The 26,207-nt window shown below is 47.9% G+C and overlaps 1 protein-coding gene across 1 annotated transcript; it reads right to left on the minus strand.

The window, feature by feature from the left end:
- Positions 1-6,689: 6,689 nt before the first annotated feature.
- Positions 6,690-13,678, minus strand: LOC135552427 (ubiquitin carboxyl-terminal hydrolase 50-like). Its single transcript, XM_064984029.1, has 6 exons — positions 13,565-13,678; positions 13,102-13,383; positions 10,877-11,098; positions 9,949-10,091; positions 7,206-7,338; positions 6,690-6,878 (listed from the first exon to the last, which is right to left on the minus strand). The coding sequence occupies exons 1-6, from the start codon at positions 13,676-13,678 to the stop codon at positions 6,690-6,692; spliced, it is 1,083 nt and encodes a 360-aa protein (XP_064840101.1).
- Between the last annotated feature and the right edge of the window lie 12,529 nt (positions 13,679-26,207).

Here is a 26,207-nt window from a genome sequence, read left to right on the forward strand (position 1 = left end):
AGTAACCAGCAGGTAGCCTAGTGGTTAGAGTGTTGGACTTGTAACCAGCAGGTAGCCTAGTGGTTAGTGTGTTGGACTAGTAACCAGCAGGTAGCCTAGTGGTTAGAGTGTTGGGCTAGTAACCAGCAGGTAGCCTAGTGGTTAGAGTGTTGGACTTGTAACCAGCAGGTAGCCTAGTGGTTAGTGTGTTGGACTAGTAACCAGCAGGTAGCCTAGTGGTTAGAGTGTTGGGCTAGTAACCAGCAGGTAGCCTAGTGGTTAGAGTGTTGGACTAGTAACCAGCAGGTAGCCTAGTGGTTAGAGTGTAGGGGCGGCAGGGTAGCCTAGTGGTTAGAGTGTTGGACTAGTAACCAGCAGGTAGCCTAGTGGTTAGAGTGTTGGACTAGTAACCAGCAGGGTAGCCTAGTGGTTAGAGTGTTGGACTAGTAACCAGCAGGTAGTCTCGTGGTTAGAGTGTTGGACTAGTAACCAGCAGGTAGCCTAGTGGTTAGAGTGTTGGACTAGTAACCAGCAGGGTAGCCTAGTGGTTAGAGTGTTGGACTAGTAACCAGCAGGTAGTCTCGTGGTTAGAGTGTTGGACTAGTAACCAGCAGGTAGCCTAGTGGTTAGAGTGTTGGACTAGTAACCAGCAGGTAGCCTAGTGGTTAGAGTGTTGGACTAGTAACCAGCAGGTAGCCTAGTGGTTAGAGTGTTGGACTAGTAACCAGCAGGTAGCCTAGTGGTTAGTGCTGGACTAGTAACCAGCAGGTAGCTTAGTGGTTAGAGTGTAGAGGCGGCAGGGTAGCCTAGTGGTTAGAGTGTTGGACTAGTAACCAAAAGGTTGCAAGATCAAATCTGTCGTTCTGCCCCTGAACAGGCAGTTAACCCACTGTTCCCCGGTAGGCCGTCATTGAAAATAAGAATTTGTTCTTGACTGACTTGCCTAGTTAAATAAAGGTAAAATAAATAACAGTCCCATGATTGTGTTACAACATCACAACAGTCCCAAGATTATGTTACAACATCACAACAGTCCCATGATTGTGTTACAACATCACAACAGTCCCAAGATTTTGTTACAACATCACAACAGTCCCATGATTGTGTTACAACATCACAACAATCCCAAGATTGTGTTACAACATCACGTGAACATTGGAGCCAAATGATTTCTAAGGTTAAAACCCAAATGGCACCCTATTCCCGACATAGTGCAATACTTTTGACCAGGACCTTGGCACCCTATTCCCGACATAGTGCACTACTTTTGACCAGGACCCTGGCACCCTCTTCCCTACATAGTGCAATACTTTTGACCAGGGCCTTGGCACCCTATTCCCTACATAGTGCACTACTTTTGACCAGGGCCTTGGCACCCTATTCCCTACATAGTGCACTACTTTTGGCCAGAGCCCTATGGCACCCTATTCCCTACATAGTGCACTACTTTTGACCAGAGCCCTATGGCACCCTATTCCCTACATAGTGCACTACTTTTGACCAGGACCTTGGCACCCTATTCCCTACATAGTGCACTACTTTTGACCAGGACCTTGGCACCCTATTCCCTACATAGTGCAATACTTTTGACCAGGACCTTGGCACCCTATTCCCTACATAGTGCAATACTTTTGACCAGGGCCTTGGCACCCTATTCCCTACATAGTGCAATACTTTTGACCAGGACCTTGGCACCCTATTCCCTACATAGTGCACTTCTTTTGACCAGGGCCTTGGCACCCTATTCCCTACATAGTGCACTACTTTTGAACGGAACCCTTTGGGTGTCTATTGAAACCCCAGGGTGCCATTTGGGATGCATTCTGAAGATAGATCACTCAAGGTAGGTTTCTTCTTACCACAGATCTAGGATCAGGTAACTTTATCCCAAATCTTAACTGTTTCCATAAAGGAAACGTAGATAGATCTGAACCTAGCGCAGCGGTTAGGAGCAACATCAAAGTCCTCACAGATTGTCTGGAGGAAGCACAAATCACACTTCAGGGCCTGTCTTGTAGCAGGAGTACTGATCCTGGATCAGGTCACCCCTCTCCATATAATCGTATTCATTATTATCCAAAAGGCAAAACTGATCTTAGATCAGCCCTCTGAGACAGTTAATGAATACTGGCCCAGTAGCCCTCTAGGGGAAGATTAATAGACATCTTAAAAATTACAAAAATAGAAATCACTTAAGATGTCTCTCTGAAAAGCATTTTCTGCCATGAAATCATTCTAATGTATTTCTTATTTTCTTGTGTTGTATGTTGATTGATTTTCTCATTTTCCAATAACACTTGTATTAACCTCAAACATAGAAAAATGTAGCTATTTATTCAAATCTTCCAAATAAAGCAGACAACCTGGTGCTGCATGTCATTATACCTCTCTGCCACTAGATGGCACTAGATCTATTATATTGGTGCCGTCTGGATCCCAGTAATATACGTTTTCCATTAAGCAGACACTTTTATCCTAAGTGACTAACAGTCATGCGTGCATACACATTTTTAAGTATGGGTCATCCCGGGATTTGAACCCACTGTCCTGGCCGTTGCAAGCATCATGCTCTTATCAACTGAACTACAGAGGATCACGGTACTATCTTCCTAGTAGTAGTTTACCTGGGGTGGATACAGGGATGGGAAACGATCTGTGACTGTTGCATGTAGAAATGGAATGAATAGATCTGGCACGATTCCCTATCCTGTCTGAAAGACGATCACCTCTGTTCTACGTGATACATTTCTATCAGGACGTTCTGTGAACGTTACATCGTCTGAACAGTTCCATTTGGTGTCTCTGGGTATCCATGGTAACCTGCTTTCATTCACATTTCATTCATGTTGCCTTGAGTTCATTCATGTTTTATTGAAGAATTACAAAAAAAAACACCCAGAACCCAATTTGTCTCTGTGTCCAGTACACTCCAGAAGGATTTTCTGATAGTTCACCCAGCTCCTTCTGCAGGTTGGTCTGTCAAGTTCTGGACCCACCCCCAAGCCCTTCAACCCAAGCCCACCTAATTGGGTGGGAGGAAGCTTCACTAAGCTCGTTGGACAGTAAAATGGAGCCATCACCTAACCAATTCCCTCAGATCTGCAAACATGAACAGGGTATGGGGCTAGACGAGAGGCTGGTTGGCATTTTGGGGTTTAGCTGTGGGCTCTACCAGTCTGGGTCTTGATCAGAGCCACGGTATATTTTTGGCCGTGTGATGTGTCAGATGTAGGGCATGATGGGTAAGTTGGGCCTGTGGTGGGTCCCAGTTAGAGGATATGCTGGGCCTAGAGCCGTGGTAAGTTGGGCCTGTGGTGGGTCCCAGTTAGAGGATATGCTGGGCCTAGAGCCGTGGTAAATTGGGTCTGTGTTGGGTCCCAGTTAGAGGATATGCTGGGCCTAGAGCCGTGGTAAGTTGGGTCTGCGGTGGGTCCCCGTTAGTGGATATGCTGGGCCTAGAGCCGTGGTAAGTTGGGCCTGTGTTGGGTCAGATCTGGGGTATGTTGGGTCAGATCTGGGGTATGTTGGGTCAGATCTGGGGTATGTTGGGTCAGATCTGGGGTGTGTTGGGTCAGATCTGGGGTGTGTTGGGTCAGATCTGGGGTATGTTGGGTCAGATCTGGGGTGTGTTGGGTCAGATCTGGGGTGTGTTGGGTCAGATCTGGGGTATGTTGGGTCAGATCTGGGGTATGTTGGGTCAGATCTGGGGTATGTTGGGTCAGATCTGGGGTATGTTGGGCCTGTGGTGGGTCAGATCCGGGGTATGTTGGGTCTGTGGTGGGTCAGATCCGTGGTATGCTGGGTCTGTGGTGGGTCCCAGTGAGAGGATTTGCTGGGCCTAGAGCCATGGTAAGTTGTGGAATGAGTAGTGGCTAGGAGAGCACGGGTCCTAGTTGGATCCTGGGGACTGATCCTATGTTTTTGGCCTGTGGTGGGTCAGATCCGGGCTATGTTGGGTCTGTGGTGGGTCAGATCCGGGTTATGTTGGGTCTGTGGTGGGTCAGATCTGGGGTATGTTGGGTCTGTGGTGGGTCAGATCCGGGTTATGTTGGGTCTGTGGTGGGTCAGATCTGGGGTATGTTGGGTCTGTGGTGGGTCAGATCTGGGGTAGGGTGGGCCTGTGGTGGGTCAGATCCGGGTTATGCTGGGTCTGTGGTGGGTCAGATCTGGGGTATGTTGGGTCTGTGGTGGGTCAGATCTGGGGTATGCTGGGTCTGTGGTGGGTCAGATCCGGGTTATGTTGGGTCTGTGGTGGGTCAGATCTGGGGTAGGGGTGGGCCTGTGGTGGGTCAGATCCGGGTTATGCTGGGCCTGTGGTGGGTCTGATCCAGGGTATGCTGGGTCTGTGGTGGGTCCCAGTTAGTGGATATCCTGGGCCTAGAGCCGTGGTAAATTGGGCCTGTGGTGGGTCCCAGTTAGAGGATATGCTGGGCCTAGAGCCTTGGTAAGTTGGGCCTGTGGTGGGTCCCAGTTAGAGGATATGCTGGGCCTAGAGCCTTGGTAAGTTGGGCCTGTGGTGGGTCCCAGTTAGAGGATATGCTGGGCCTAGAGCCTTGGTAAGTTGGGCCTGTGGTGGGTCCCAGTTAGAGGATATGCTGGGCCTAGAGCCTTGGTAAGTTGGGCCTGTGGTGGGTCCCAGTTAGAGGATATGCTGGGCCTAGAGCCTTGGTAAGTTGGGCCTGTGGTGGGTCCCAGTTAGAGGATATGCTGGGCCTAGAGCCGTGGTAAGTTGGGTCTGTGGTGGGTCCCAGTTAGAGGATATGCTGGGCCTAGAGCCGTGGTAAGTTGGGTCTGTGGTGGGTCCCAGTTAGAGGATATTCTGGGCCTAGAGCCGTGGTAAGTTAGGTCTGTGGTGGGTCCCAGTTAGAGGATATGCTGGGCCTAGAGCCGTGGTAAGTTGGGTCTGTGGTGGGTCCCAGTTAGAGGATATGCTGGGCCTAGAGCCGTGGTAAGTTGGGCCTGTGGTGGGTCCCAGTTAGAGGATATGCTGGGCCTAGAGCCGTGGTAAATTGGGTCTGTGGTGGGTCCCAGTTAGAGGATATGCTGGGCCTAGAGCCGTGGTAAGTTGGGCCTGTCTGTGGTGGGTCCCAGTTAGAGGATATGCTGGGCCTAGAGCCGTGGTAAGTTGGGCCTGTCTGTGGTGGGTCCCAGTTAGAGGATATGCTGGGCCTAGAGCCGTGGTAAGTTGGGCCTGTGGTGGGTCCCAGTTAGAGGATATGCTGGGCCTAGAGCCGTGGTAAGTTGGGCCTGTGGTGGGTCCCAGTTAGAGGATATGCTGGGCCTAGAGCCGTGGTAAATTGTGGAATGAGTAGTGGCTAGGAGAGCACGGGTCCTAGTTGGATCCTGGGGACTGATCCTATGTTTTTGGCCTGTGGTGGGTCAGATCCGGGGTAGGGTGGGTCTGTGGTGGGTCAGATCCGGGGTATGTTGGGTCAGATCTGGGGTATGTTGGGTCTGTGGTGGGTCAGATCCGGGGTAGGGTGGGTCTGTGGTGGGTCAGATCCGGGGTAGGGTGGGTCTGTGGTGGGTCAGATCTGGGGTAGGGTGGGTCTGTGGTGGGTCAGATCCGGGGTAAGGTGGGTCTGTGGTGGGTCAGATCCGGGGTATGCTGGGTCTGTGGTGGGTCAGATCCGGGGTATGTTGGGCCTGTGGTGGGTCAGATCCGGGGTATGTTGGGCCTGTGGTGGGTCAGATCCGGGGTAGGGTGGGTCTGTGGTGGGTCAGATCCGGGGTATGCTGGGTCTGTGGTGGGTCAGATCCGGGGTAGGGTGGGTCTGTGGTGGGTCAGATCCGGGGTATGTTGGGCCTGTGGTGGGTCAGATCCGGGGTAGGGTGGGTCTGTGGTGGGTCAGATCTGGGGTATGTTGGGCCTGTGGTGGGTCAGATCCGGGGTAGGGTGGGTCTGTGGTGGGTCAGATCCGGGGTAGGGTGGGTCTGTGGTGGGTCAGATCCGGGGTATGTTGGGCCTGTGGTGGGTCAGATCCGGGGTAGGGTGGGTCTGTGGTGGGTCAGATCTGGGGTATGTTGGGCCTGTGGTGGGTCAGACCCGGGGTAGGGTGGGTCTGTGGTGGGTCAGATCCGGGGTAGGGTGGGTCTGTGGTGGGTCAGATCCGGGGTATGTTGGGCCTGTGGTGGGTCAGATCCGGGGTATGCTGGGTCTGTGGTGGGTCAGATCCGGGGTAGGGTGGGTCTGTGGTGGGTCAGATCCGGGGTAGGGTGGGTCTGTGGTGGGTCAGATCCGGGGTATGCTGGGCCTGTGGTGGGTCAGATCCGGGGTAGGGTGGGTCTGTGGTGGGTCAGATCCAGGGTATGTTGGGCCTGTGGTGGGTCAGATCCGGGGTATGTTGGGTCAGATCCGGGGTAGGGTGGGTCTGTGGTGGGTCAGACCCGGGTAGGGTGGGTCTGTGGTGGGTCAGATCCGGGGTAGGGTGGGTCTGTGGTGGGTCAGATCCGGGGTATGTTGGGCCTGTGGTGGGTCAGATCCGGGGTATGCTGGGTCTGTGGTGGGTCAGATCCGGGGTAGGGTGGGTCTGTGGTGGGTCAGATCCGGGGTATGCTGGGCCTGTGGTGGGTCAGATCCGGGGTAGGGTGGGTCTGTGGTGGGTCAGATCCGGGGTATGTTGGGCCTGTGGTGGGTCAGATCCGGGGTATGTTGGGTCAGATCCGGGGTAGGGTGGGTCTGTGGTGGGTCAGATCCGGGGTATGTTGGGTCAGATCCGGGGTATGCTGGGCCTGTGGAAGGGTTGACGGCTGTACAGCAGGATGTAGGCGTTAGGAGACTGCACCAAGAAGTCCACTACCTCGCTCACGGCCGTGTCGTCGAAGTGGTGCCAGCTGCTGGACAGGGTACTGTGGCACAGGGCCGTGTAGTGACCCATGTCTAGGTCTCCTGTGTGGTTCTGGACGGGGGTGAAGACACACACCGGCGGATTCATGTGTTCATGGTTGGCTGTGTGTTTTTCCGGACAGGAGCATCATGTATGTGCGTGTGTGTGTGTAGGTGCATGCATGTCTTTCTGTATGGGTGAGTGTATCCCAGGAGGCTGGTGGCTCCGTAATTGGGGAGGACAGGCTCGTGGTAATGGTGGAATGGAATCAAATACACGTTTCCATGAGTTTGAAGCCGTTCCATCTGCTCCGTCACAGCCATTATAATGAGCTGTCCTCCCCTCAGTGGTGTGTGTGTGTGTGTGTGTGTGTGTGTGTGTGTGTGTGCAGAAACTCACCACCACTGCGTAGAGAGAGTAGCTGGTGTGATTGGCTGAGGGTCTGGACAGGAAGGGGTTTAGGTCTAAACTGTCCAATGAGAACAACACATTGGTCCTCAACTTCCTCTTCTCACTCCCATGGCAACCAAAACTGGAATGTCACACAGGTTCTGTTATTTCTACAGGTTTGTCTCATTGAGATGCATGACAGCAGCTGCAGCAGAGGTAAAGCTGATTTATAATGAGGTGTTACATTATTACTGCCATGGACCTCTAGTTAGGGGTTACATTGACCTTTAGTTCGGGGTTACATTGACCTCTAGTTAGGGGTTACATTGACCTCTAGTTAGGGGTTACAGGGACCTCTAGTTAGGGGTTACAGGGACCTCTAGTTAGGGGTTACATGGACCTGTAGTTAGGGGTTACAGGAACTTGTAGTTAGGGGTTACAGGGACCTGTAGTTAGGGGTTACAGGGACCTGTAGTTAGGGGTTACAGGGACCTCTAGTTAGGGGTTACATGGACCTCTAGTTAGGGGTTACAGGGAGCTCTAGTTAGGGGCTACAGGAACCTCTAGTTAGGGGTTACATTGACCTCTAGTTAGGGGTTACATTGACCTCTAGTTAGGGGTTACATTGACCTCTAGTTAGGGGTTACATTGACCTCTAGTTAGGGGTTACAGGGACCTCTAGTTAGGGGTTACATTGACCTCTAGTTAGGGGTTACATTGACCTCTAGTTAGGGGTTACATTGACCTCTAGTTAGGGGTTACATTGACCTCTAGTTAGGGGTTACAGGGACCTCTCGTTAGGGGTTACAGGGACCTCTCGTTAGGGGTTACAGGGACCTCTAGTTAGGGGTTACAGGGACCTCTAGTTAGGGGTTACAGGGACCTCTCGTTAGGGGTTACAGGGACCTCTAGTTAGGGGTTACAGGGACCTCTAGTTAGGGGTTACAGGGACCTCTCGTTAGGGGTTACAGGGACCTCTCGTTAGGGGTTACAGGGACCTCTAGTTAGGGGTTACAGGGACCTCTCGTTAGGGGTTACAGGGACCTCTAGTTAGGGGTTACAGGGACCTCTAGTTAGGGGTTACAGGGACCTCTAGTTAGGGGTTACAGGGACCTCTAGTTAGGGGTTACAGGGACCTCTAGTTAGGGGTTACAGGGACCTCTAGTTAGGGGTTACAGGGACCTCTAGTTAGGGGTTACATGGACCTCTCGTTAGGGGTTACATGTTACTGTGATTAAAACATGAGGATGCTCCTCAGACTGAAGTGTCCCCACTTGCACCAGCGATAAGAAAGCGTTCCACATGGAGCAGAATGGCCAGACGCTCCAGAAGGTCACGTGGGCTGATAGCAAAGGAAAACCGCTTGGGTTGGAGCCTCGGTTTGAGCCGAATACGGAGGAAGCTGTACTATAGGGGCGGCCGGTAGCCTCGTGGTTAGAGAGTTGGGCCAGTAACCGATATGTAGCCTAGTGGTTAGAGAGTTGGGCCAGTAACCGATATGTAGCCTAGTGGTTAGAGAGTTGGGCCAGTAACCAGCCGGTAGCCTCGTGGTTAGAGAGTTGGGCCAGTAACCAGCAGGTAGCCTCGTGGTTAGAGAGTTGGGCCAGTAACCAGCAGGTAGCCTAGTGGTTAGAGAGTTGGGCCAGTAACCAGCAGGTAGCCTAGTGGTTAGAGAGTTGGGCCAGTAACCAGCAGGTAGCCTCGTGGTTAGAGAGTTGGGCCAGTAACCAGCAGGTAGTCTAGTGGTTAGAGAGTTGGGCCAGTAACCAGCAGGTAGCCTAGTGGTTAGAGAGTTGGGCCAGTAACCAGCAGGTAGTCTAGTGGTTAGAGAGTTGGGCCAGTAACCAGCAGGTAGTCTAGTGGTTAGAGAGTTGGGCCAGTAACCAGCAGGTAGCCTAGTGGTTAGAGAGTTGGGCCAGTAACCAGCAGGTAGCCTAGTGATTAGAGAGTTGGGCCAGTAACCAGCAGGTAGCCTCGTGATTAGAGAGTTGGGCCAGTAACCAGCAGGTAGCCTCGTGGTTAGAGAGTTGGGCCAGTAACCAGCAGGTAGCCTATTGGTTAGAGAGGTGGGCCAGTAACCAGCAGGTAGCCTAGTGATTAGAGAGTTGGGCCAGTAACCAGCAGGTAGCCTCGTGGTTAGAGAGTTGGGACAGTAACCAGCAGGTAGCCTAGTGATTAGAGAGTTGGGCCAGTAACCAGCAGGTAGCCTAGTGGTTAGAGAGTTGGGCCAGTAACCAGCAGGTAGCCTCGTGGTTAGAGAGTTGGGCCAGTAACCAGCAGGTAGCCTAGTGGTTAGAGAGTTGGGCCAGTAACCAGCAGGTAGCCTCGTGGTTAGAGAGTTGGGCCAGTAACCAGCAGGTAGCCTAGTGGTTAGAGAGTTGGGCCAGTAACCAGCAGGTAGCCTAGTGATTAGAGAGTAGGGCCAGTAACCAGCAGGTAGCCTAGTGGTTAGAGAGTTGGGACAGTAACCGAAAGGTTGCTGGATCAAATCCCCGAGCTGACAAGGTGAAATTCTGTCTTTCTGCCCCTGAACAAGGCAGTTAGCCCACTGTTCCCCAGGCGCCACGGATGTCAATTATGGCAGCCTCCCGCACCTCTCTGATTCAGAGGGGTTCAATACAGAAGACACGTTTCAGTTGAATGCATTCAGTTGTACAACTTCAAAGCAAGCAGTTTCCATCAGCACCAATATGTTTGTCTGTGTTAAGTCTATGCACCAACAGTGGTCATCTATGTGCTGTCAGCTTCCCACCGTTTGAGGTGCAGCACCAGGATCTCCGGTGGTTTGGCCATGCTGGTGAGGACAGCTGTGTCTCTCTTCACTCCACACTCTGGACACAACTTCTGATCTCCACACGTCAACGTACTCTGCTGGAAGAACAGCGACAGGCAGTCCTACAGGAGGGAGAAGAGAGACGTGTGGTTGCTGGCTCGTCTCTGTGTTTATGTGTTAGTCCGTTGTACCTGTAGGGAGAACTTGTATGAGTCCAGTAGTATAGGCAGAGTCTGTATGTGTTTAGTCTGTATGTGTTTAGTCTGTATGTGTTTAGTCTGTATGTGTTTAGTCTGTATGTGTTTAGTCTGTATGTGTTAGTCTGTATGTGTTAGTCTGTATGTGTTAGTCTGTATGTGTTTAGTCTGATTGGGGTCCGTTGTACCTGTAGGGAGCACTTGTATGAGTCCAGTGGTATTGGCAGAGTCTGTATGTGTTTAGTCTGTATGTGTTTAGTCTGTATGTGTTTAGTCTGTATGTGTTTAGTCTGTATGTGTTTAGTCTGTATGTGTTTAGTCTGTATGTGTTAGTCTGTATGTGTTAGTCTGTATGTGTTAGTCTGTATGTGTTTAGTCTGATTGGGGTCCGTTGTACCTGTAGGGAGCACTTGTATGAGTCCAGTGGTATTGGCAGAGTCTGTATGTGTTTAGTCTGTATGTGTTTAGTCTGTATGTGTTTAGTCTGTATGTGTTTAGTCTGTATGTGTTTAGTCTGTATGTGTTTAGTCTGTATGTGTTAGTCTGTATGTGTTAGTCTGTATGTGTTAGTCTGTATGTGTTTAGTCTGATTGGGGTCCGTTGTACCTGTAGGGAGCACTTGTATGAGTCCAGTGGTATTGGCAGAGTCTGTATGTGTTCGTCTGTATGTGTTAGTCTGTATGTGTTAGTCTGATTGGGGTCCGTTGTACCTGTAGGGAGCACTTGTATGAGTCCAGTGGTATTGGCAGAGACAGAATGGTGAAGACTTGGTTGCTGTGAGAGTGTCCGTCGCAGCGCAGACACAGCATCTGGTAGCTGAGTTGTCCCTCGAAGAGACGTGTCACCGCCGTAGAGTCCGCTGGCGCCGAGCTGAGCGACTTCCTGCCCAGACACAACCGCTGGGAAGAACGTGTCTGATGTCTCTCCCCCTTCTGTAGCGAGGGAATCACACACACATTGTAGAATACTAGTGAAGACATCAAAACTATGAAATAACACATGGAAATCAACAAAAGTGTTAAACAAATCAAAATAAATTTTATATTTGAGATTCTACAAAGTAGCCACCCTTTGCCTCCTTGATGACAGCTTTAAACACTCATGGCATTCTCTCAACCAGCTTCATAAGGTAGTCACCTGGAATGCATTTCAATTAACAGGTGTGTCTTGTTAAAAGTTCATTTGTGGAATTTCTTTCCTCCTTAATGCATTTGAGCCAATCAGTTGTGTTGTGACAATGTAGGGGTGGTGTACAGAAGATAGCCCTATTTGGTAAAAGACCCAAGTCCATATTAAGGCAAGAACAGTAAGCAAAGAGAAACGACAGTCCACCATTAATTTGAGACATGAAGGTCAGTCAACATTTCAAGAACTTTGAAAGTTTCCTCAAGTGCAATCGCAAAAAGCATCAAGCGCTATGATTAAACTGGCTCTCATGAGGACTGGTCAAGTTTCGGTCAAACCCACTTCTGAGTTTTTATTTACTGATAAGATGGTTCCTGCTGTCAGGGGGAGGTTAGATTTATTAAAATGTTGTTGCCAGGGAAACTCACACAAGGAGGCCTGGGAGAGGCTATATTAGTTACAGGATGTCATGGCTACCACAGGATTCTGCAGTGATACGCCATCCCATCTGGTTTGTGCTTAGTGGGATCATTTGTTTTTCAACAGGACCTCCAGGCTGTGTAAGGGCTATTTGACCGAGAAGGAGAGTGATGGAGTGCTGCATCAGATGACCTGGCCTCCACAATCCCCCAACCTCAACCCAATTGAGATGGTTTGGGATGAGTTGGACCACAGAGTGAAAGAAAAGCAGTCAACAAGTGCTCAGCATATGTGGGAACTCCTTAAAGACTGTTGGAAAAACATTCTAGGTGAAGCTGGTTGAGAGAATGCCAAGAGAATGCCAACTGTCATCAAGGCAAAGGGTGGCTACTTTGAAGAATCTCAAATATAAAATATAAACACTTTTTTGGTTACGATGTGATTCCGTATGTGTTATTTCATAGTTTTGATGTCTTCACTATTATTCTACAATGTAAAAAATAGTAAAAATAAAGAAAAACCCTTGAATTAGTAGGTGTGTCCAAACTTTTGCCTGGTCCTCTATATACACACACACACACATACACACACACACACACACACACACACACACACACACAAAGGAGAAACACACTGTCTGAATACCAAATCAGCCCCTAGCCCTCATCCCCTAGGCACTTATCCCCTATCTCCTAGACACTTCTCCCCTATCCCCTAAACACACTTATCCCCTAGACACGTATCGCCTATCCCCTAGACACTTATCCACCATCCCCTAGACACGTATCCACTTGACACTTATCCCCTAGATACTCATTCCCTAGACACTTATCCCCTGACACTTATCCCCTAGACACTTATCCCCTGACACTTATCCCCTATCCCCTAGACACTTATCCCCTAGACACTCATTCCCTAGACACTTATCCCCTGACACTTATCCCCTAGACACTTATCCCCTAGACACTTATCCCCTGACACTTATCCCCTATCCCCTAGACACTTATCCCCTAGACACTCATTCCCTAGACACTTATCCCCTAGACACCTATCCCCTAGACACTCATTCCCTAGACACTTATCCCCTGACACTTATCCCCTGACACTTATCCCCTATCCCCTAGACACTTATCCCCTAGACACTCATTCCCTAGACACTTATCCCCTAGACACCTATCCCCTAGACACTCATTCCCTAGACACTTATCCCCTGACACTTATCCCCGTACACTTATCCACTATCCCCTAGACACTTATCCCCGGACACTTATCCCCTAGACACTTATCCCCTAGACACTTATCCCCTGACACTTATCCACTATCCAATGGGTTTTGAGGAGCGGGAATCAAGAAAGACAATGATGCAGAGCCTTTGACCGTGTGGACGGACTCGTGTGGAAGGAGTCGTGTGGAAGGAGTCGTGTGGACGGAGTCGTGTGGACTGAGTCGTGTGGAAGGAGTCGTGTGGACGGAGTCGTGTGGAAGGAGTCGTGTGGACGGAGTCGTGTGGAAGGAGTCGTGTGGACTGAGTCGTGTGGAAGGAGTCGTGTGGACGGAGTCGTGTGGAAGGAGTCGTGTGGAAGGAGTCGTGTGGAAGGAGTCGTGTGGACTGAGTCGTGAGTCGTGTGGAAGGAGTCGTGTGGAAGGAGTCGTGTGGAAGGAGTCGTGTGGACTGAGTCGTGTGGACGGAGTCGTGTGGACGGAGTCGTGTGGAAGGAGTCGTGTGGAAGGATTCGTGTGGTGGCAGGATTGTGTGTGTGTGTGTGTGTGTGTGTGTGTGTGTGTGTGTGTGTGTGTGTGTGTGTGTGTGTGTGTGTGTGTGTGTGTGTGTGTGTGTGTGTGTGTGTGTGTACATTCTTGAGGTCATCATGCAGGGCGTTGAGCAGGAGGAGGAGTAGCTCCTGGGCGCCCCTGCTGTGATTGGTTGTTGAACTGGGGGTGCAGGGGGAGGAGACCAAGGCCCTCATCTCCCCTGGGGAGGTGAAGCTGGTACCCCCTGACCCTGCCACACCTCCTGGAGGAGGTGCACAAACACCCCCGCTACAGGACTGTTACGCCTGGAAGAGGAGGAGGAGGGGGAGGGGGAGGGAGAGGAGGAGGAGGGGAGGAGGAGGAGGGGGAGGGAGAGGAGGAGGAGGGGGAGGGGGAGGAGGAGGAGGGGGAAGAGTGGCATGGGAGGGAGGAGAAGAGGAAGGAGGAGAGGCATTGGAGGATGTAAGTTTCCCCCCAACTAATGTAAAGTGCTTGGAGTACCTGGTAAAAAGGACTATACAAATCTAATACAGAGAGACAGGCAGACAGGCAGGCAGGCAGACAGACAGACAGACAGACAGACAGACAGACAGACAGACAGACAGACTAACCCTCAGACAGACAGACAAACAGACAGACAGACTAACTCTCAGACAGACAGACAGACAGATAGACTAACCCTCAGACAGACAGACAGGCAGACAGACAGACTAACTCTCAGACAGACAGACAGGCAGACAGACAGACAGACAGACAGACAGACAGACAGACAGACAGACAGACAGACAGGCAGACAGGCAGACGGACAGACAGGGTCTTACTTGGCCAGCTGGGAGCGTTTGTCTGAGCTGAGAAGGTGTTCCACCAACGGCACGGTGGAGAAGAGACACTGCAGCACAGCGTTCATGTAGCAGGAGTTACCACTGTTAGCCAGACCACACACCCCCGCCAGCCGTCTGTCCTCTCTCTTCCCCTGCTCCCCCTTCACCCTCACCCCCCATCCTGAGCTACACCCCAACTCCTCCATGGGCATCACCTGACCCTGAACACCGCTGGGATTGGCTGCACTGGTGACCAATGAGAAGAGACAGACAGAAAGAGGTGAAAGGTCAGTGCTGTAGCAGGCAGGTGTCAAGGTGCTGCTTTAAATGCCCGTATTTTGCCTCTTTTCACTTTCAGTTTTGGGAGATTTGAGTAGATACCTGCCTGTCTGGTTGTGCTGCTTAAGGTGTCGTCATGCCAGAGACCAGACAGGCTGAGGCGAAAATGGATGGTCTTGGACAATGGTTTCTTCATTCTCTTAGTCTAAGTCCCAAATATCACCCTATTCCCTATTTAGTGCACTACTTTTGACCAGTGATCTCTATTAGTGCACTAAAAAAGGAATAGGGGCCATTTGGGTCTCAATCTTAGGCTTGAGGAATTGTCTAACCATGGTGCAGTCAACACTGTCCACTCACACGACTCAGACTCATCCTCAGACCGACAGACAGACTGACCCTCAGACAGACTGACCCTCAGGCAGACTGACCCTCAGACAGACTGACCCTCAGGCAGACTGACCCTCAGACAGACTAACCCTCAGACAGACTGACCCTCAGACAGACTGACCCTCAGGCAGACTGACCCTCAGACAGACTGACCCTCAGACAGACTGACCCTCAGACAGACTGACCCTCAGACAGACTGACCCTCAGACAGACTAACCCTCAGACAGACTGACCCTCAGGCAGACTGACCCTCAGACAGACTAACCCTCAGGCAGACTGACCCTCAGACAGACTGACCCTCAGGCAGACTGACCCTCAGACAGACTAACCCTCAGACAGACTGACCCTCAGACAGACTGACCCTCAGACAAACAGACAGACTGACCCTCAGACAGACTGACCCTCAGACAGACTGACCCTCAGACAGACTGACCCTCAGACAGACTGACCCTCAGACAGACTAACCCTCAGGCAGACTGACCCTCAGACAGACTAACCCTCAGGCAGACTGACCCTCAGACAGACTGACCCTCAGACAGACTGACCCTCAGACAGACTAACCCTCAGGCAGACTGACCCTCAGACAGACTAACCCTCAGGCAGACTGACCCTCAGACAGACTGACCCTCAGACAGACTAACCCTCAGGCAGACTGACCCTCAGACAGACTGACCCTCAGACAGACTGACCCTCAGACAGACTAACCCTCAGGCAGACTGACCCTCAGACAGACTAACCCTCAGGCAGACTGACCCTCAGACAGACTGACCCTCAGACAGACTAACCCTCAGGCAGACTGACCCTCAGACAGACTGACCCTCAGACAAACAGACAGACGGACGGACGGATAGCTACCTACACAAATAGCTAGCTAGAACAAAGTCTAACAGACAAACAAACAAACAAACAAACAAGGACCTGGGACTCATCTCAACTGACTTATCTGTGCCTCTCTGCTCTGTGCCTCTTTTTCCCACTGCTAGGAGTCTAAGACCATGTTCTGAACTACTCTCAATTCAGACAGATACTTGTGTGTGTGTGTGTGTGTGTGTGTTTGAGAGAGAACTCAGCTAGAAGACAATGTCTTAGCAACCCATCAACACTGACATCAAGCACAGTCTCTTGTGTCTCAGTCATGTTTTATCATGATCACGCTGTACATCTTCAAACTGCTGTGCACTGGAAACACTAACAAAAACACACTTCATATTCCCAGGCATTTTGATGAGAAGGTGAATAGGCTAACACCTTGTCTGTCTGGATAGTCAAAGCTATTTAGTTTAAACAGTTTATTAAAGCAGTCAGTTCTGACCTGAAGTGAACTCACCTCCCATTGCAATCATCCATGTAGCTTCATGGCTTGTTGAGAAGACTTCCCTCTGATACACGAATGACCTTTATGACATCATAGTAATCTAAGGCTTCTGTTGGTTTGTCCAGGTTCTATATATGACATCATAGTAATCTAAGGCCTCTGTTGGTTTGTCCAGGTTCTATATATGACATCATAGTAATCTAAGGCCTCCAAGGCCTCTGTTGGTTTGTCCAGGTTCTATATATGACATCATAGTAATCTAAGGCCTCTGTTGGTTTGTCCAGGTTCTATATATGACATCATAGTAATCTAAGGCCTCTGTTGGTTTGTCCAGGTTCTATATATGACATCATAGTAATCTAAGGCCTCCAAGGCCTCTGTTGGTTTGTCCAGGTTCTATATATGACATCATAGTAATCTAAGGCCTCTGTTGGTTTGTCCAGGTTCTATATATGACATCATAGTAATCTAAGGCCTCTGTTGGTTTGTCCGGGTTCTATATATGACATCATAGTAATCTAAAGCCTCCAAGGCCTCTGTTGGTTTGTCCAGGTTCTATATATGACATCATAGTAATCCAAGGCCTCTGTTGGTTTGTCCAGGTTCTATATATGACATCATAGTAAGCTAAGGCCTCTGTTGGTTTGTCCAGGTTCTATATATGACATCATAGTAATCTAAGGCCTCCAAGGCCTCTGTTGGTTTGTCCAGGTTCTATATATGACATCATAGTAATCTAAGGCCTCCAAGGCCTCTGTTGGTTTGTCCAGGTTCTATATATGACATCATAGTAATCCAAGGCCTCTGTTGGTTTGTCCAGGTTCTATATATGACATCATAGTAATCTAAGGCCTCTGTTGGTTTGTCCAGGTTCTATATGTGACATCATAGTAATCTTAGGCCTCCAATGCCTCTGTTGGTTTGTCCAGGTTCTATACTGTATATGACATCATATAAATCTAATCTCTAACTCAAAACCAACATTGTTATTTTCTTGTATTTGATGGGTTTTATGATCAATTATATAAATCAACTATTAATTGATTGCTGTTGAATCTAATTGTCTGTCTTCCTACTACCTGCTGTGGCAACATTGCTGACATAACTGATGAAAGTACAGCAAAGCATGACATCATTAAAAAGGAGAGGCAGAGAGAAACAGGCTAACAATATCTGGTGCTCCTCCCTCCTCATGGGGAGGGAGGAGCACCATGGCTATTTTATATCCAGCAACAGCAGGCAAGTCGTCGTGACAACAATCACCCACACAGTGTTCTCTCTGGCACGGCAGCCAGGGACGTCGCAATTACCCACAAGCCTCCAGCACAGCCAGCTCTGCTCTGTTACATAAACCCAATGCAGTTTTATGGTCCCAAATGGCAACCTATTGTCTTTGTACTGCACTACCAAGCCCCAAAGAGCACTATTTAGGGCACAGGGAGACATTTGGCACACAGACCCATGGCCAGTTATCCACACCAGGCAGAGTAGAATATGTTCATGTGTAGAGAACAAAGCTGTTACCCTCACTCAGCTCCTAAGTAGAGGCTACAGATACAATGTGTGCTTCCTCTCTCTCTCTCTCTCTCTAACCCTCAGGCTATTGATTATCCGCAGTGCTGGTCTGTTTCTGCTACAGAGACATTCACTTTATCCCTGTTTTGCCAAACAAGCAACGTAATATTTTTTAGATGGAGGATCAGTCTGGCACACAGGCTAGAACCCAGCCTAGAACCCAGACTAGAACCCACACTAGAACCCAGACTGGAACTCACGCTAGAACCCAGGCTAGAACCCAGACTAGAACTCACGCTAGAACCCAGGCTGGAACCCAGACTAGAACCCAGACTAGAACCCAGGCTAGGGCCCAGGCTAGGCTTTTGATATCAAATCAACCAATAATCAAATGTTATTGGTCACGTGCTTGTGATTAGCAGATTTTATTGCGGGTGTAGTGAAATGCTTGTGCTTCTAGCTCCGACAGTTCAGTAATATCTAACAAGTAATATCAGACAAATTACACAACAAATACCCAATACACACAAATCTAAGTAGGAATTAATTACGACTATATACAGTGCCTTGCGAAAGTATTCGGCCCCCTTGAACTTTGCGACCTTTTGCCACATTTCAGGCTTCAACATAAAGATATAAAACTGTATTTTTTTGTGAAGAATCAACAACAAGTGGGACACAATCATGAAGTGGAACGACATTTATTGGATATTTCAAACTTTTTTAACAAATCAAAAACTGAAAAATTGGGCGTGCAAAATTATTCAGCCCCCTTAAGTTAATACTTTGTCGCGCCACCTTTTGCTGCGATTACAGTTGTAAGTCGCTTGGGGTATGTCTCTATCAGTTTTGCACATCGAGAGACTGAATTTTTTTCCCATTCCTCCTTGCAAAACAGCTCGAGCTCAGTGAGGTTGGATGGAGAGCATTTGTGAACAGCAGTTTTCAGTTCTTTCCACAGATTCTCGATTGGATTCAGGTCTGGACTTTGACTTGGCCATTCTAACACCTGGATATGTTTATTTTTGAACCATTCCATTGTAGATTTTGCTTTATGTTTTGGATCATTGTCTTGTTGGAAGACAAATCTCCGTCCCAGTCTCAGGTCTTTTGCAGACTCCATCAGGTTTTCTTCCAAAATGGTCCTGTATTTGGCTCCATCCATCTTCCCATCAATTTTAACCATCTTCTCTGTCCCAGCTGAAGAAAAGCAGGCCCAAACCATGATGCTGCCACCACCATGTTTGACAGTGGGGATGGTGTGTTCAAGGTGATGAGCTGTGTTGCTTTTACGCCAAACATAACGTTTTGCATTGTTGCCAAAAAAGTTCAATTTTGGTTTCATCTGACCAGAGCACCTTCTTCCACATGTTTGGTGTGTCTCCCAGGTGGCTTGTGGCAAACTTTAAACAACACTTTTTATGGATATCTTTAAGAAAGGCTTTCTTCTTGCCACTCTTCCATTAAGGCCAGATTTGTGCAATATACGACTGACTGTTGCCCTATGGACAGAGTCTCCCACCTCAGCTGTAGATCTCTGCAGTTCATCCAGAGTGATCATGGGCCTCTTGGCTGCATCTCTGATCAGTCTTCTCCTTGTATGAGCTGAACGTTTAGAGGGACGGCCAGGTCTTGGTAGATTTGCAGTGGTCTGATACTCCTTCCATTTCAATATTATCGCTTGCACAGTGCTCCTTGGGATGTTTAAAGCTTGGGAAATATTTTTGTATCCAAATCCAGCTTTAAACTTCTTCACAACAGTATCTCGGACCTGCCTGGTGTGTTTCTTGTTCTTCATGATGCTCTCTGCGCTTTTAACGGACCTCTGAGACTATCACAGTGCAGGTGCATTTATACGGAGACTTGATTACACACAGGTGGATTGTATTTATCATCATTAGTCATTTAGGTCAACATTGGATCATTCAGAGATCCTCACTGAACTTCTGGAGAGAGTTTGCTGCACTGAAAGTAAAGGGGCTGAATAATTTTGCACGCCCAATTCTTCAGTTTTTGATTTGTTAAAAAAGTTTGAAATATCCAATAAATGTCGTTCCACTTCATGATTGTGTCCCACTTGTTGTTGATTCTTCACAAAAAATACAGTTTTATATCTTTGTTTGAAGCCTGAAATGTGGCAAAAGGTCGCAAAGTTCAAGGGGGCCGAATACTTTCGCAAGGCACTGTACATATGGACGAGCGATGTCAGAGCAGAATGGACAAAGATAAAGTAGAATAGTATTTAATACAGTATATACATATGAGATGAGTAATACATAGACTACGATACAGTAGAATAGTATAGAATACAGTATATACATAGACTAAGATACAGTAGAATAGTAGAGAATACAGTATATACCTATGAGATGAGTAATACATAAACTAAGATACAGTAGAATAGTATAGAATACAGTATATACATATGAGATGAGTAATACATAGACTAAGATACAGTAGAATAGTATAGAATACAGTATATACATATGAGATGAGTAATACATAGACTAAGATACAGTAGAATAGTATAGAATACAGTATATACATATGAGATGAGTAATACATAGACTACGATACAGTAGAATAGTATAGAATACAGTATATACATATGAGATGAGTAATGCCAGATGTAAACATGAAGTGACTAATATACTGTAGAATAGTATAGAATACAGTATATACATATGAGATGAGTAATGCCAGATATTTAAACATTATTAAGTGACTAAGATACAGTAGAATAGTATAGAATACAGTATATACATATGAGATGAGTAATGCCAGATGTAAACATGAAGTGACTAGTAGTTCCTACAGTAAAGAACCGTGGCTGGAGCGTCTGTACCATAGCTGTCAGCGTCTGGAGAAGCGCGAGGGTGTCTCGTCAGGTCGTGAAGGGGGTGTGTGTGTCTCCGGTGCGGGTGGCGGTGTGTGTGTTCCGCGGGGTCTGCTGAAGACGGAGGCCGTGCTGTGGCAGTGGGCGGTGTGGGAGGCAGCGCAGTTCACAGTGTTGTCTAAACTCCGTACCCCGCTGGGACGGGCACAGGACACCTTCCAGACCATAGAGGGTACGGACTGTTACACACACACACACTAAAACACACACACTAAAACACACTAAAACACACACACACACTAAAACACACTAAAACACACACACACACTAAAACACACACACACGCACACTAAAACACACACACACGCACACTAAAACACACACGCACACTAAAACACACACGCACACTAAAACACACACACACACACACTAAAACACACACACTCTAAAACACACACACACTAAAACACACACACACACACACACTAAAACACACACACTAAAACACACACACTAAAACACACACACTAAAACACACACACACACACACACTAAATCACACACACACACTAAATCACACACACACTAAAACACACTCGGTCCAGAGTTTTCCCCATTACTTTTTTTTTTAACATGTTGTTGAGAAGGTGGGGGAGGCCTGGAGAGGGGCTGTTCTTTGCATTTCTGAACCCCTGTAGCCCCGCCCCTGTAACTCCAACCCCCGTAGCTCTGCCCCTGTAGCTCTGCCCCTGTAACTCCAACCCCCGTAGCTCTGCACCTGTAGCTCTGCCCCTGTAGCCCCGCCCCTGTAACTCCAACCCCCGTAGCTCTGCCCCTGTAGCTCTGCCCCTGTAACTCCAACCCCCGTAGCTCTGCACCTGTAGCTCTGCCCCTGTAGCTCTGCCCCTGTAGCTCTGCCCCTGTAACTCCAACCCCCGTAGCTCTGCACCTGTAGCTCTGCCCCTGTAACTCCAACCCCCGTAGCTCTGCCCCTGTAGCTCTGCCCCTGTAGCCCCGTCCCCGTAACTCCAACCACCGTAGCCCCGCCCCGGTAACTCCGCCCCTGTAGCCCCGCCCCGGTAACTCCAACCCCTGTAGCTCCTCCCCTGTAGCCCCGCCCCGGTAACTCCGCCCCTGTAGCCCCGCCCCGGTAACTCCAACCCCCGTAGCTCCTCCCCTGTAACTCCGATGTCCTGCCAGTCAGACCCCTTAAACCAGGGGTGTAAAACTCATTTTCTCTGTGAGCTAACCCTAACCCAGCAAGTTCCGGAGGGCCGCACTGAAAATGTTATTTCTTTCACTGTCAAAATTTGTAAGTCGCTCTGGATAAGAGCGTCTGCTAAATGACTTAAATGTAAATGTATATACTGTAGAATAGTATTGAATACAGTATATACATATGAGATGAGTAATACATACACTACGATACAGTAGAATAGTATAGAATACAGTATATACATATGAGATGAGTAATACATAGACTACGATACAGTAGAATAGTATAGAATACAGTATATACATAGACTAAGATACAGTAGAATAGTATAGAATACAGTATATACATATGATATGAGTAATACATAGACTACGATACAGTAGAATAGTATAGAATACAGTATATACATATGAGATGAGTAATACATAGACTACGATACAGTAGAATAGTATAGAATACAGTATATACATAGACTAAGATACAGTAGAATAGTATAGAATACAGTATATACATATGAGATGAGTAATGCCAGATATGTAGACATTATTAAAGTGACTAGTGTTTCATTCCTTAAAGTAGCCAGTGATTTCTAGTTTATGCCTATAGGCAGCAGCCTCTGATGTGCTAGTGATGGCTATTTAACAGTCTAATGGCCTTGAGATGGAAGAAGCTGTTTTTCAGTCTCTTGGTCCCAGCTTTGATGCACCTGTACTGACCTCGCCTTCTGGATGATAGCGGGGTGAACAGGCAGTGGCTCGGGTGGTTGATGTCCTTGAGGATCTTTTTGGCCTTCCTGTGACATCCGGTGCTGTAGGTGTCCTGGAGGATGGGTAGTTTGCCCCCGGTAATACGTTGGGCAGAGCGCACCACCCTCTGGCGGTTGCAGGCGGTGCAGTTGCCGTACCAGGCGGTGATAGGCGGGGGTCTAATGATCCTGAAGGGATTCAGTCTGTTCTGCATGGTACCCACACAGTGACAGACTGGCATGATCATTACCATCATCTAGCCTGTCTCACATAGGAGGAGGAGGCTTTAATGACATGTGCCTTATCTAAATGCAGCCATGGAACACACCCACACAGTTTGTCCTCAGACATGCCACTGGTTCTGCCAAGGTACCACAGTTGCAGGGACTACAGTCGTGTATAAGCCATATGATTGGTACAAAGGCCGACTGCTCTGGTTTGGTGCGAGAATGAATGGAACACGAGGAAAGGAACAGATGGATGTGATTGGCCACCTATCTGTTTCTGATCTCTCCTTTCTTTTCAATAATGGTTAGTTTTCCATGACTGTATCATGCCAGAGCCTGCAGACATGTCCACAGTAATTAATCATTTATCTACCACAGGTCTAGGATCAGCTTGCCTGCTCTACCACAGATCTAGGATCAGCTTGCCTGCTCTACCACAGATCTAGGGTCAGCTTGCCTGCTCTACCACAGACCTAGGATCAGCTTGCCTGCTCTACCACAGACCTAGGATCAGCTTGCCTGCTCTACCACAGATCTAGGATCAGCTTGCCTACTCTACCACAGATCTAGGATCAGCTTGCCTGCTCTACCACAGATCTAGGATCAGCTTGCCTGCTCTACCACAGACCTAGGATCAGCTTGCCTGCTCTACCACAGACCTAGGATCAGCTTGCCTGCTCTACCACAGATCTAGGATCAGCTTGCCTACTCTACCACAGATCTAGGATCAGCTTGCCTGCTCTACCACAGATCTAGGATCAGCTTGCCTGCTCTACCACAGACCTAGGATCAGCTTGCCTGCTCTACCACAGACCTAGGATCAGCTTGCCTGCTCTACCACAGATCTAGGATCAGCTTGCCTACTCTACCACAGATCTAGGATCAGCTTGCCTGCTCTACCACAGATCTAGGGTCAGCTTGCCTGCTCTACCACAGACCTAGGATCAGCTTGCCTGCTCTACCACAGACCTAGGATCAGCTTGCCTGCTCTACCACAGACCTAGGATCAGCTTGCCTGCTCTACCACAGATCTAGGATCAGCTTGCCTGGATGGATGTTGGGAAACCCTGCCCTAAGGAAAGGCTTGGGGAACTCAGCTCCAGTTTAGACGACCATCATTCAACATGAATGACAGCTAGTCAGAAAACAGGACTAATCAAAGTATATTTTCGGGCTATGTAATGTGTTTCCACGGAGACACACAGGGGACTGCATAGCATTCCATCAAGACAGGAAGTTCCATGAGAGAGTGGAACATTTGGATGTAACTGCTTTTCTTTGTCTGACTACATTATGGCTCTAGTGTAGTTTATACCCTGGTGACAATTCATCTTCAACAGATATGTAAAGTACGTGTTGTAGCAAGAACAGAACATGTGGAGAGGAGCATGTCGAGCTTGTTCAGAGGGTGGGAACATGCTATGATGCGTGTGACCCCTGAGTTACAGTATATACAGTATGTTGTCCTCTCTCTCTCTCTCTCTCTCTCTCTCTCTCTCTCTCTCTGCTTGGGAAACATGTTAACATTTCCAAAGTAAGTGAGGTAGATATGAAATTAATTAAACAGTAAATATTACAAACACAAGTTCCAAATGAATAAAGACATTGCAGATGTCATATTGTGTCTATATACAGTGTTGTAACAATGTGCAAATAGTTAGTTTTTCTCAATTGCTAAAACACCATTTCTGAAACCTTGCTCCATTTCCTGAGAACATTAAACACAACATTTACATAACCTCTGACTCTTCTCGCAAAATGAAACATTCGCCTCAAAACAGTTTTACCTGTGTTCAAAATAAAACACTGCTCTCAAATCATAAACAAAGTGATCAAAATGATATACACTCTCAAGCAGTCAGTAAACAATACCCCATAAAACTGAAAACACATTGTTCAAAACATACAATTCTCAGGGAGAAGTACATTTTTAATCTAAAAAAATATTCATATTTTTCCGTCGTTGTCTTTTGATGAACGAAAACATGTTCTATCATAGTAGCTCAAAATTGATCTGAAATTACTACTCTGCTTTGCTCTTTGCAATTTAGTTTTTTGTTCTTCCTCCTCCTTGTACCCCTATTTTTACAGTACTGTACCCTGCATCTCACAAACCTGTCCTTTGTCTCTGTGATACTGTAATTCTTGTTCTTTGTTGATATGAACCTGCAACCAGTCAACATCTATTGATCAGTCAGTACTGTTAAGAAATGGAAAGCACAATGTTCAGGTCCATACAATGTGTCCATTGTACAGTATACCGCCCACAATGCACTGTACTACAGTATACTGCCCACAATGCACTGTACTACAGTATACAGCCCACAGTGCACTGTACTACAGTATACAGCCTACAATGCACTGTACTACAGTATACAGCCCACAGTGCACTGTACTACAGTATACAGCCTACAATGCACTGTACTACAGTATACAGCCTCCAATGCACTGTACTACAGTATACAGCCTCCAATGCACTGTACTACAGTATACAGCCCACAGTGCACTGTACTACAGTATACAGCCTACAATGCACTGTACTACAGTATACAGCCTCCAATGCACTGTACTACAGTATACAGCCTCCAATGCACTGTACTACAGTATACAGCCTCCAATGCACTGTACTACAGTATACAGCTTACAATGCACTGTACTACAGTATACAGCCTACAATGCACTGTACTACAGACAAAAATGTTATATGGCCCGAGTGTAACATGGTGATGTAGAACACCATGGTTGCTGATAGCAGCACAGATTGTGACATTGCCACCTCGTTGACCAGGGACTTCAACAATGGCCTGCTGTCCAATCATGTTTCGGCCTCTCCTTCTCCTCTTTGTTAGATTGAAGCCTGCTTCATCGACAAAGATGAACTCATGAGGTCTGTCCAAGGATTCCAAGTCAAATATTGTCTGTGTAGAAATACAATACACTGTATGTAGGATTTTGTCAGTCGTACAGAGACAGTGCTATACTGTAGAGTACAATTAGGCTTCTGATTCACATACATTGTATGTACTGAAGAGTAATGTCATTCACATAGTATGCGTTAGTACTGTAGACAATCTGGATTACAGTACATGTTTCTGAATGTACACTTACTTGCACATACTGAGCTCGCAGTTCTTTCACCCTTGGTGAGTTGCTCTCAAAAGGTTCTCTGTGTACTAGTTTCATTCGCATCCTGTTACGATGGAGGACACGGTCAATAGTGGAAATGCTCACGCTGTCGATTCCCTGGAAGTGTGTGTTGTCTTGTATCACTCGTTCCTGTATTTCTCTGAGTCGTATTGTATTATCTTGAAGGACCATGCCAACTATAACGGCCTCTTGCTCCTGAGTGAATATAGCTGTTCTTCCACCTGCATGTGGCAGCCTTGTAATTCTACATAA

The sequence above is a fragment of the Oncorhynchus masou genome, chromosome 2, assembly GCF_036934945.1.
Source record: "Oncorhynchus masou masou isolate Uvic2021 chromosome 2, UVic_Omas_1.1, whole genome shotgun sequence".
Taxonomy (NCBI): domain Eukaryota; kingdom Metazoa; phylum Chordata; class Actinopteri; order Salmoniformes; family Salmonidae; genus Oncorhynchus; species Oncorhynchus masou.

Excerpts from the sequence above, each read along its gene's own strand:
- LOC135552427 (XM_064984029.1), bottom strand. The coding sequence starts at position 13,678 with ATGAGGGCCTTGGTCTCCTCCCCCTGCACCCCCAGTTCAACAACCAAT. Across the intron at positions 10,092-10,876 it reads CATACAAGTGCTCCCTACAG|GACTGCCTGTCGCTGTTCTT; the intron begins GTACAACGGACC and ends TCCCTCCTGTAG. Across the intron at positions 6,879-7,205 it reads ACTCTCTCTACGCAGTGGTG|AACCACACAGGAGACCTAGA; the intron begins GTGAGTTTCTGC and ends ACCCCCGTCCAG.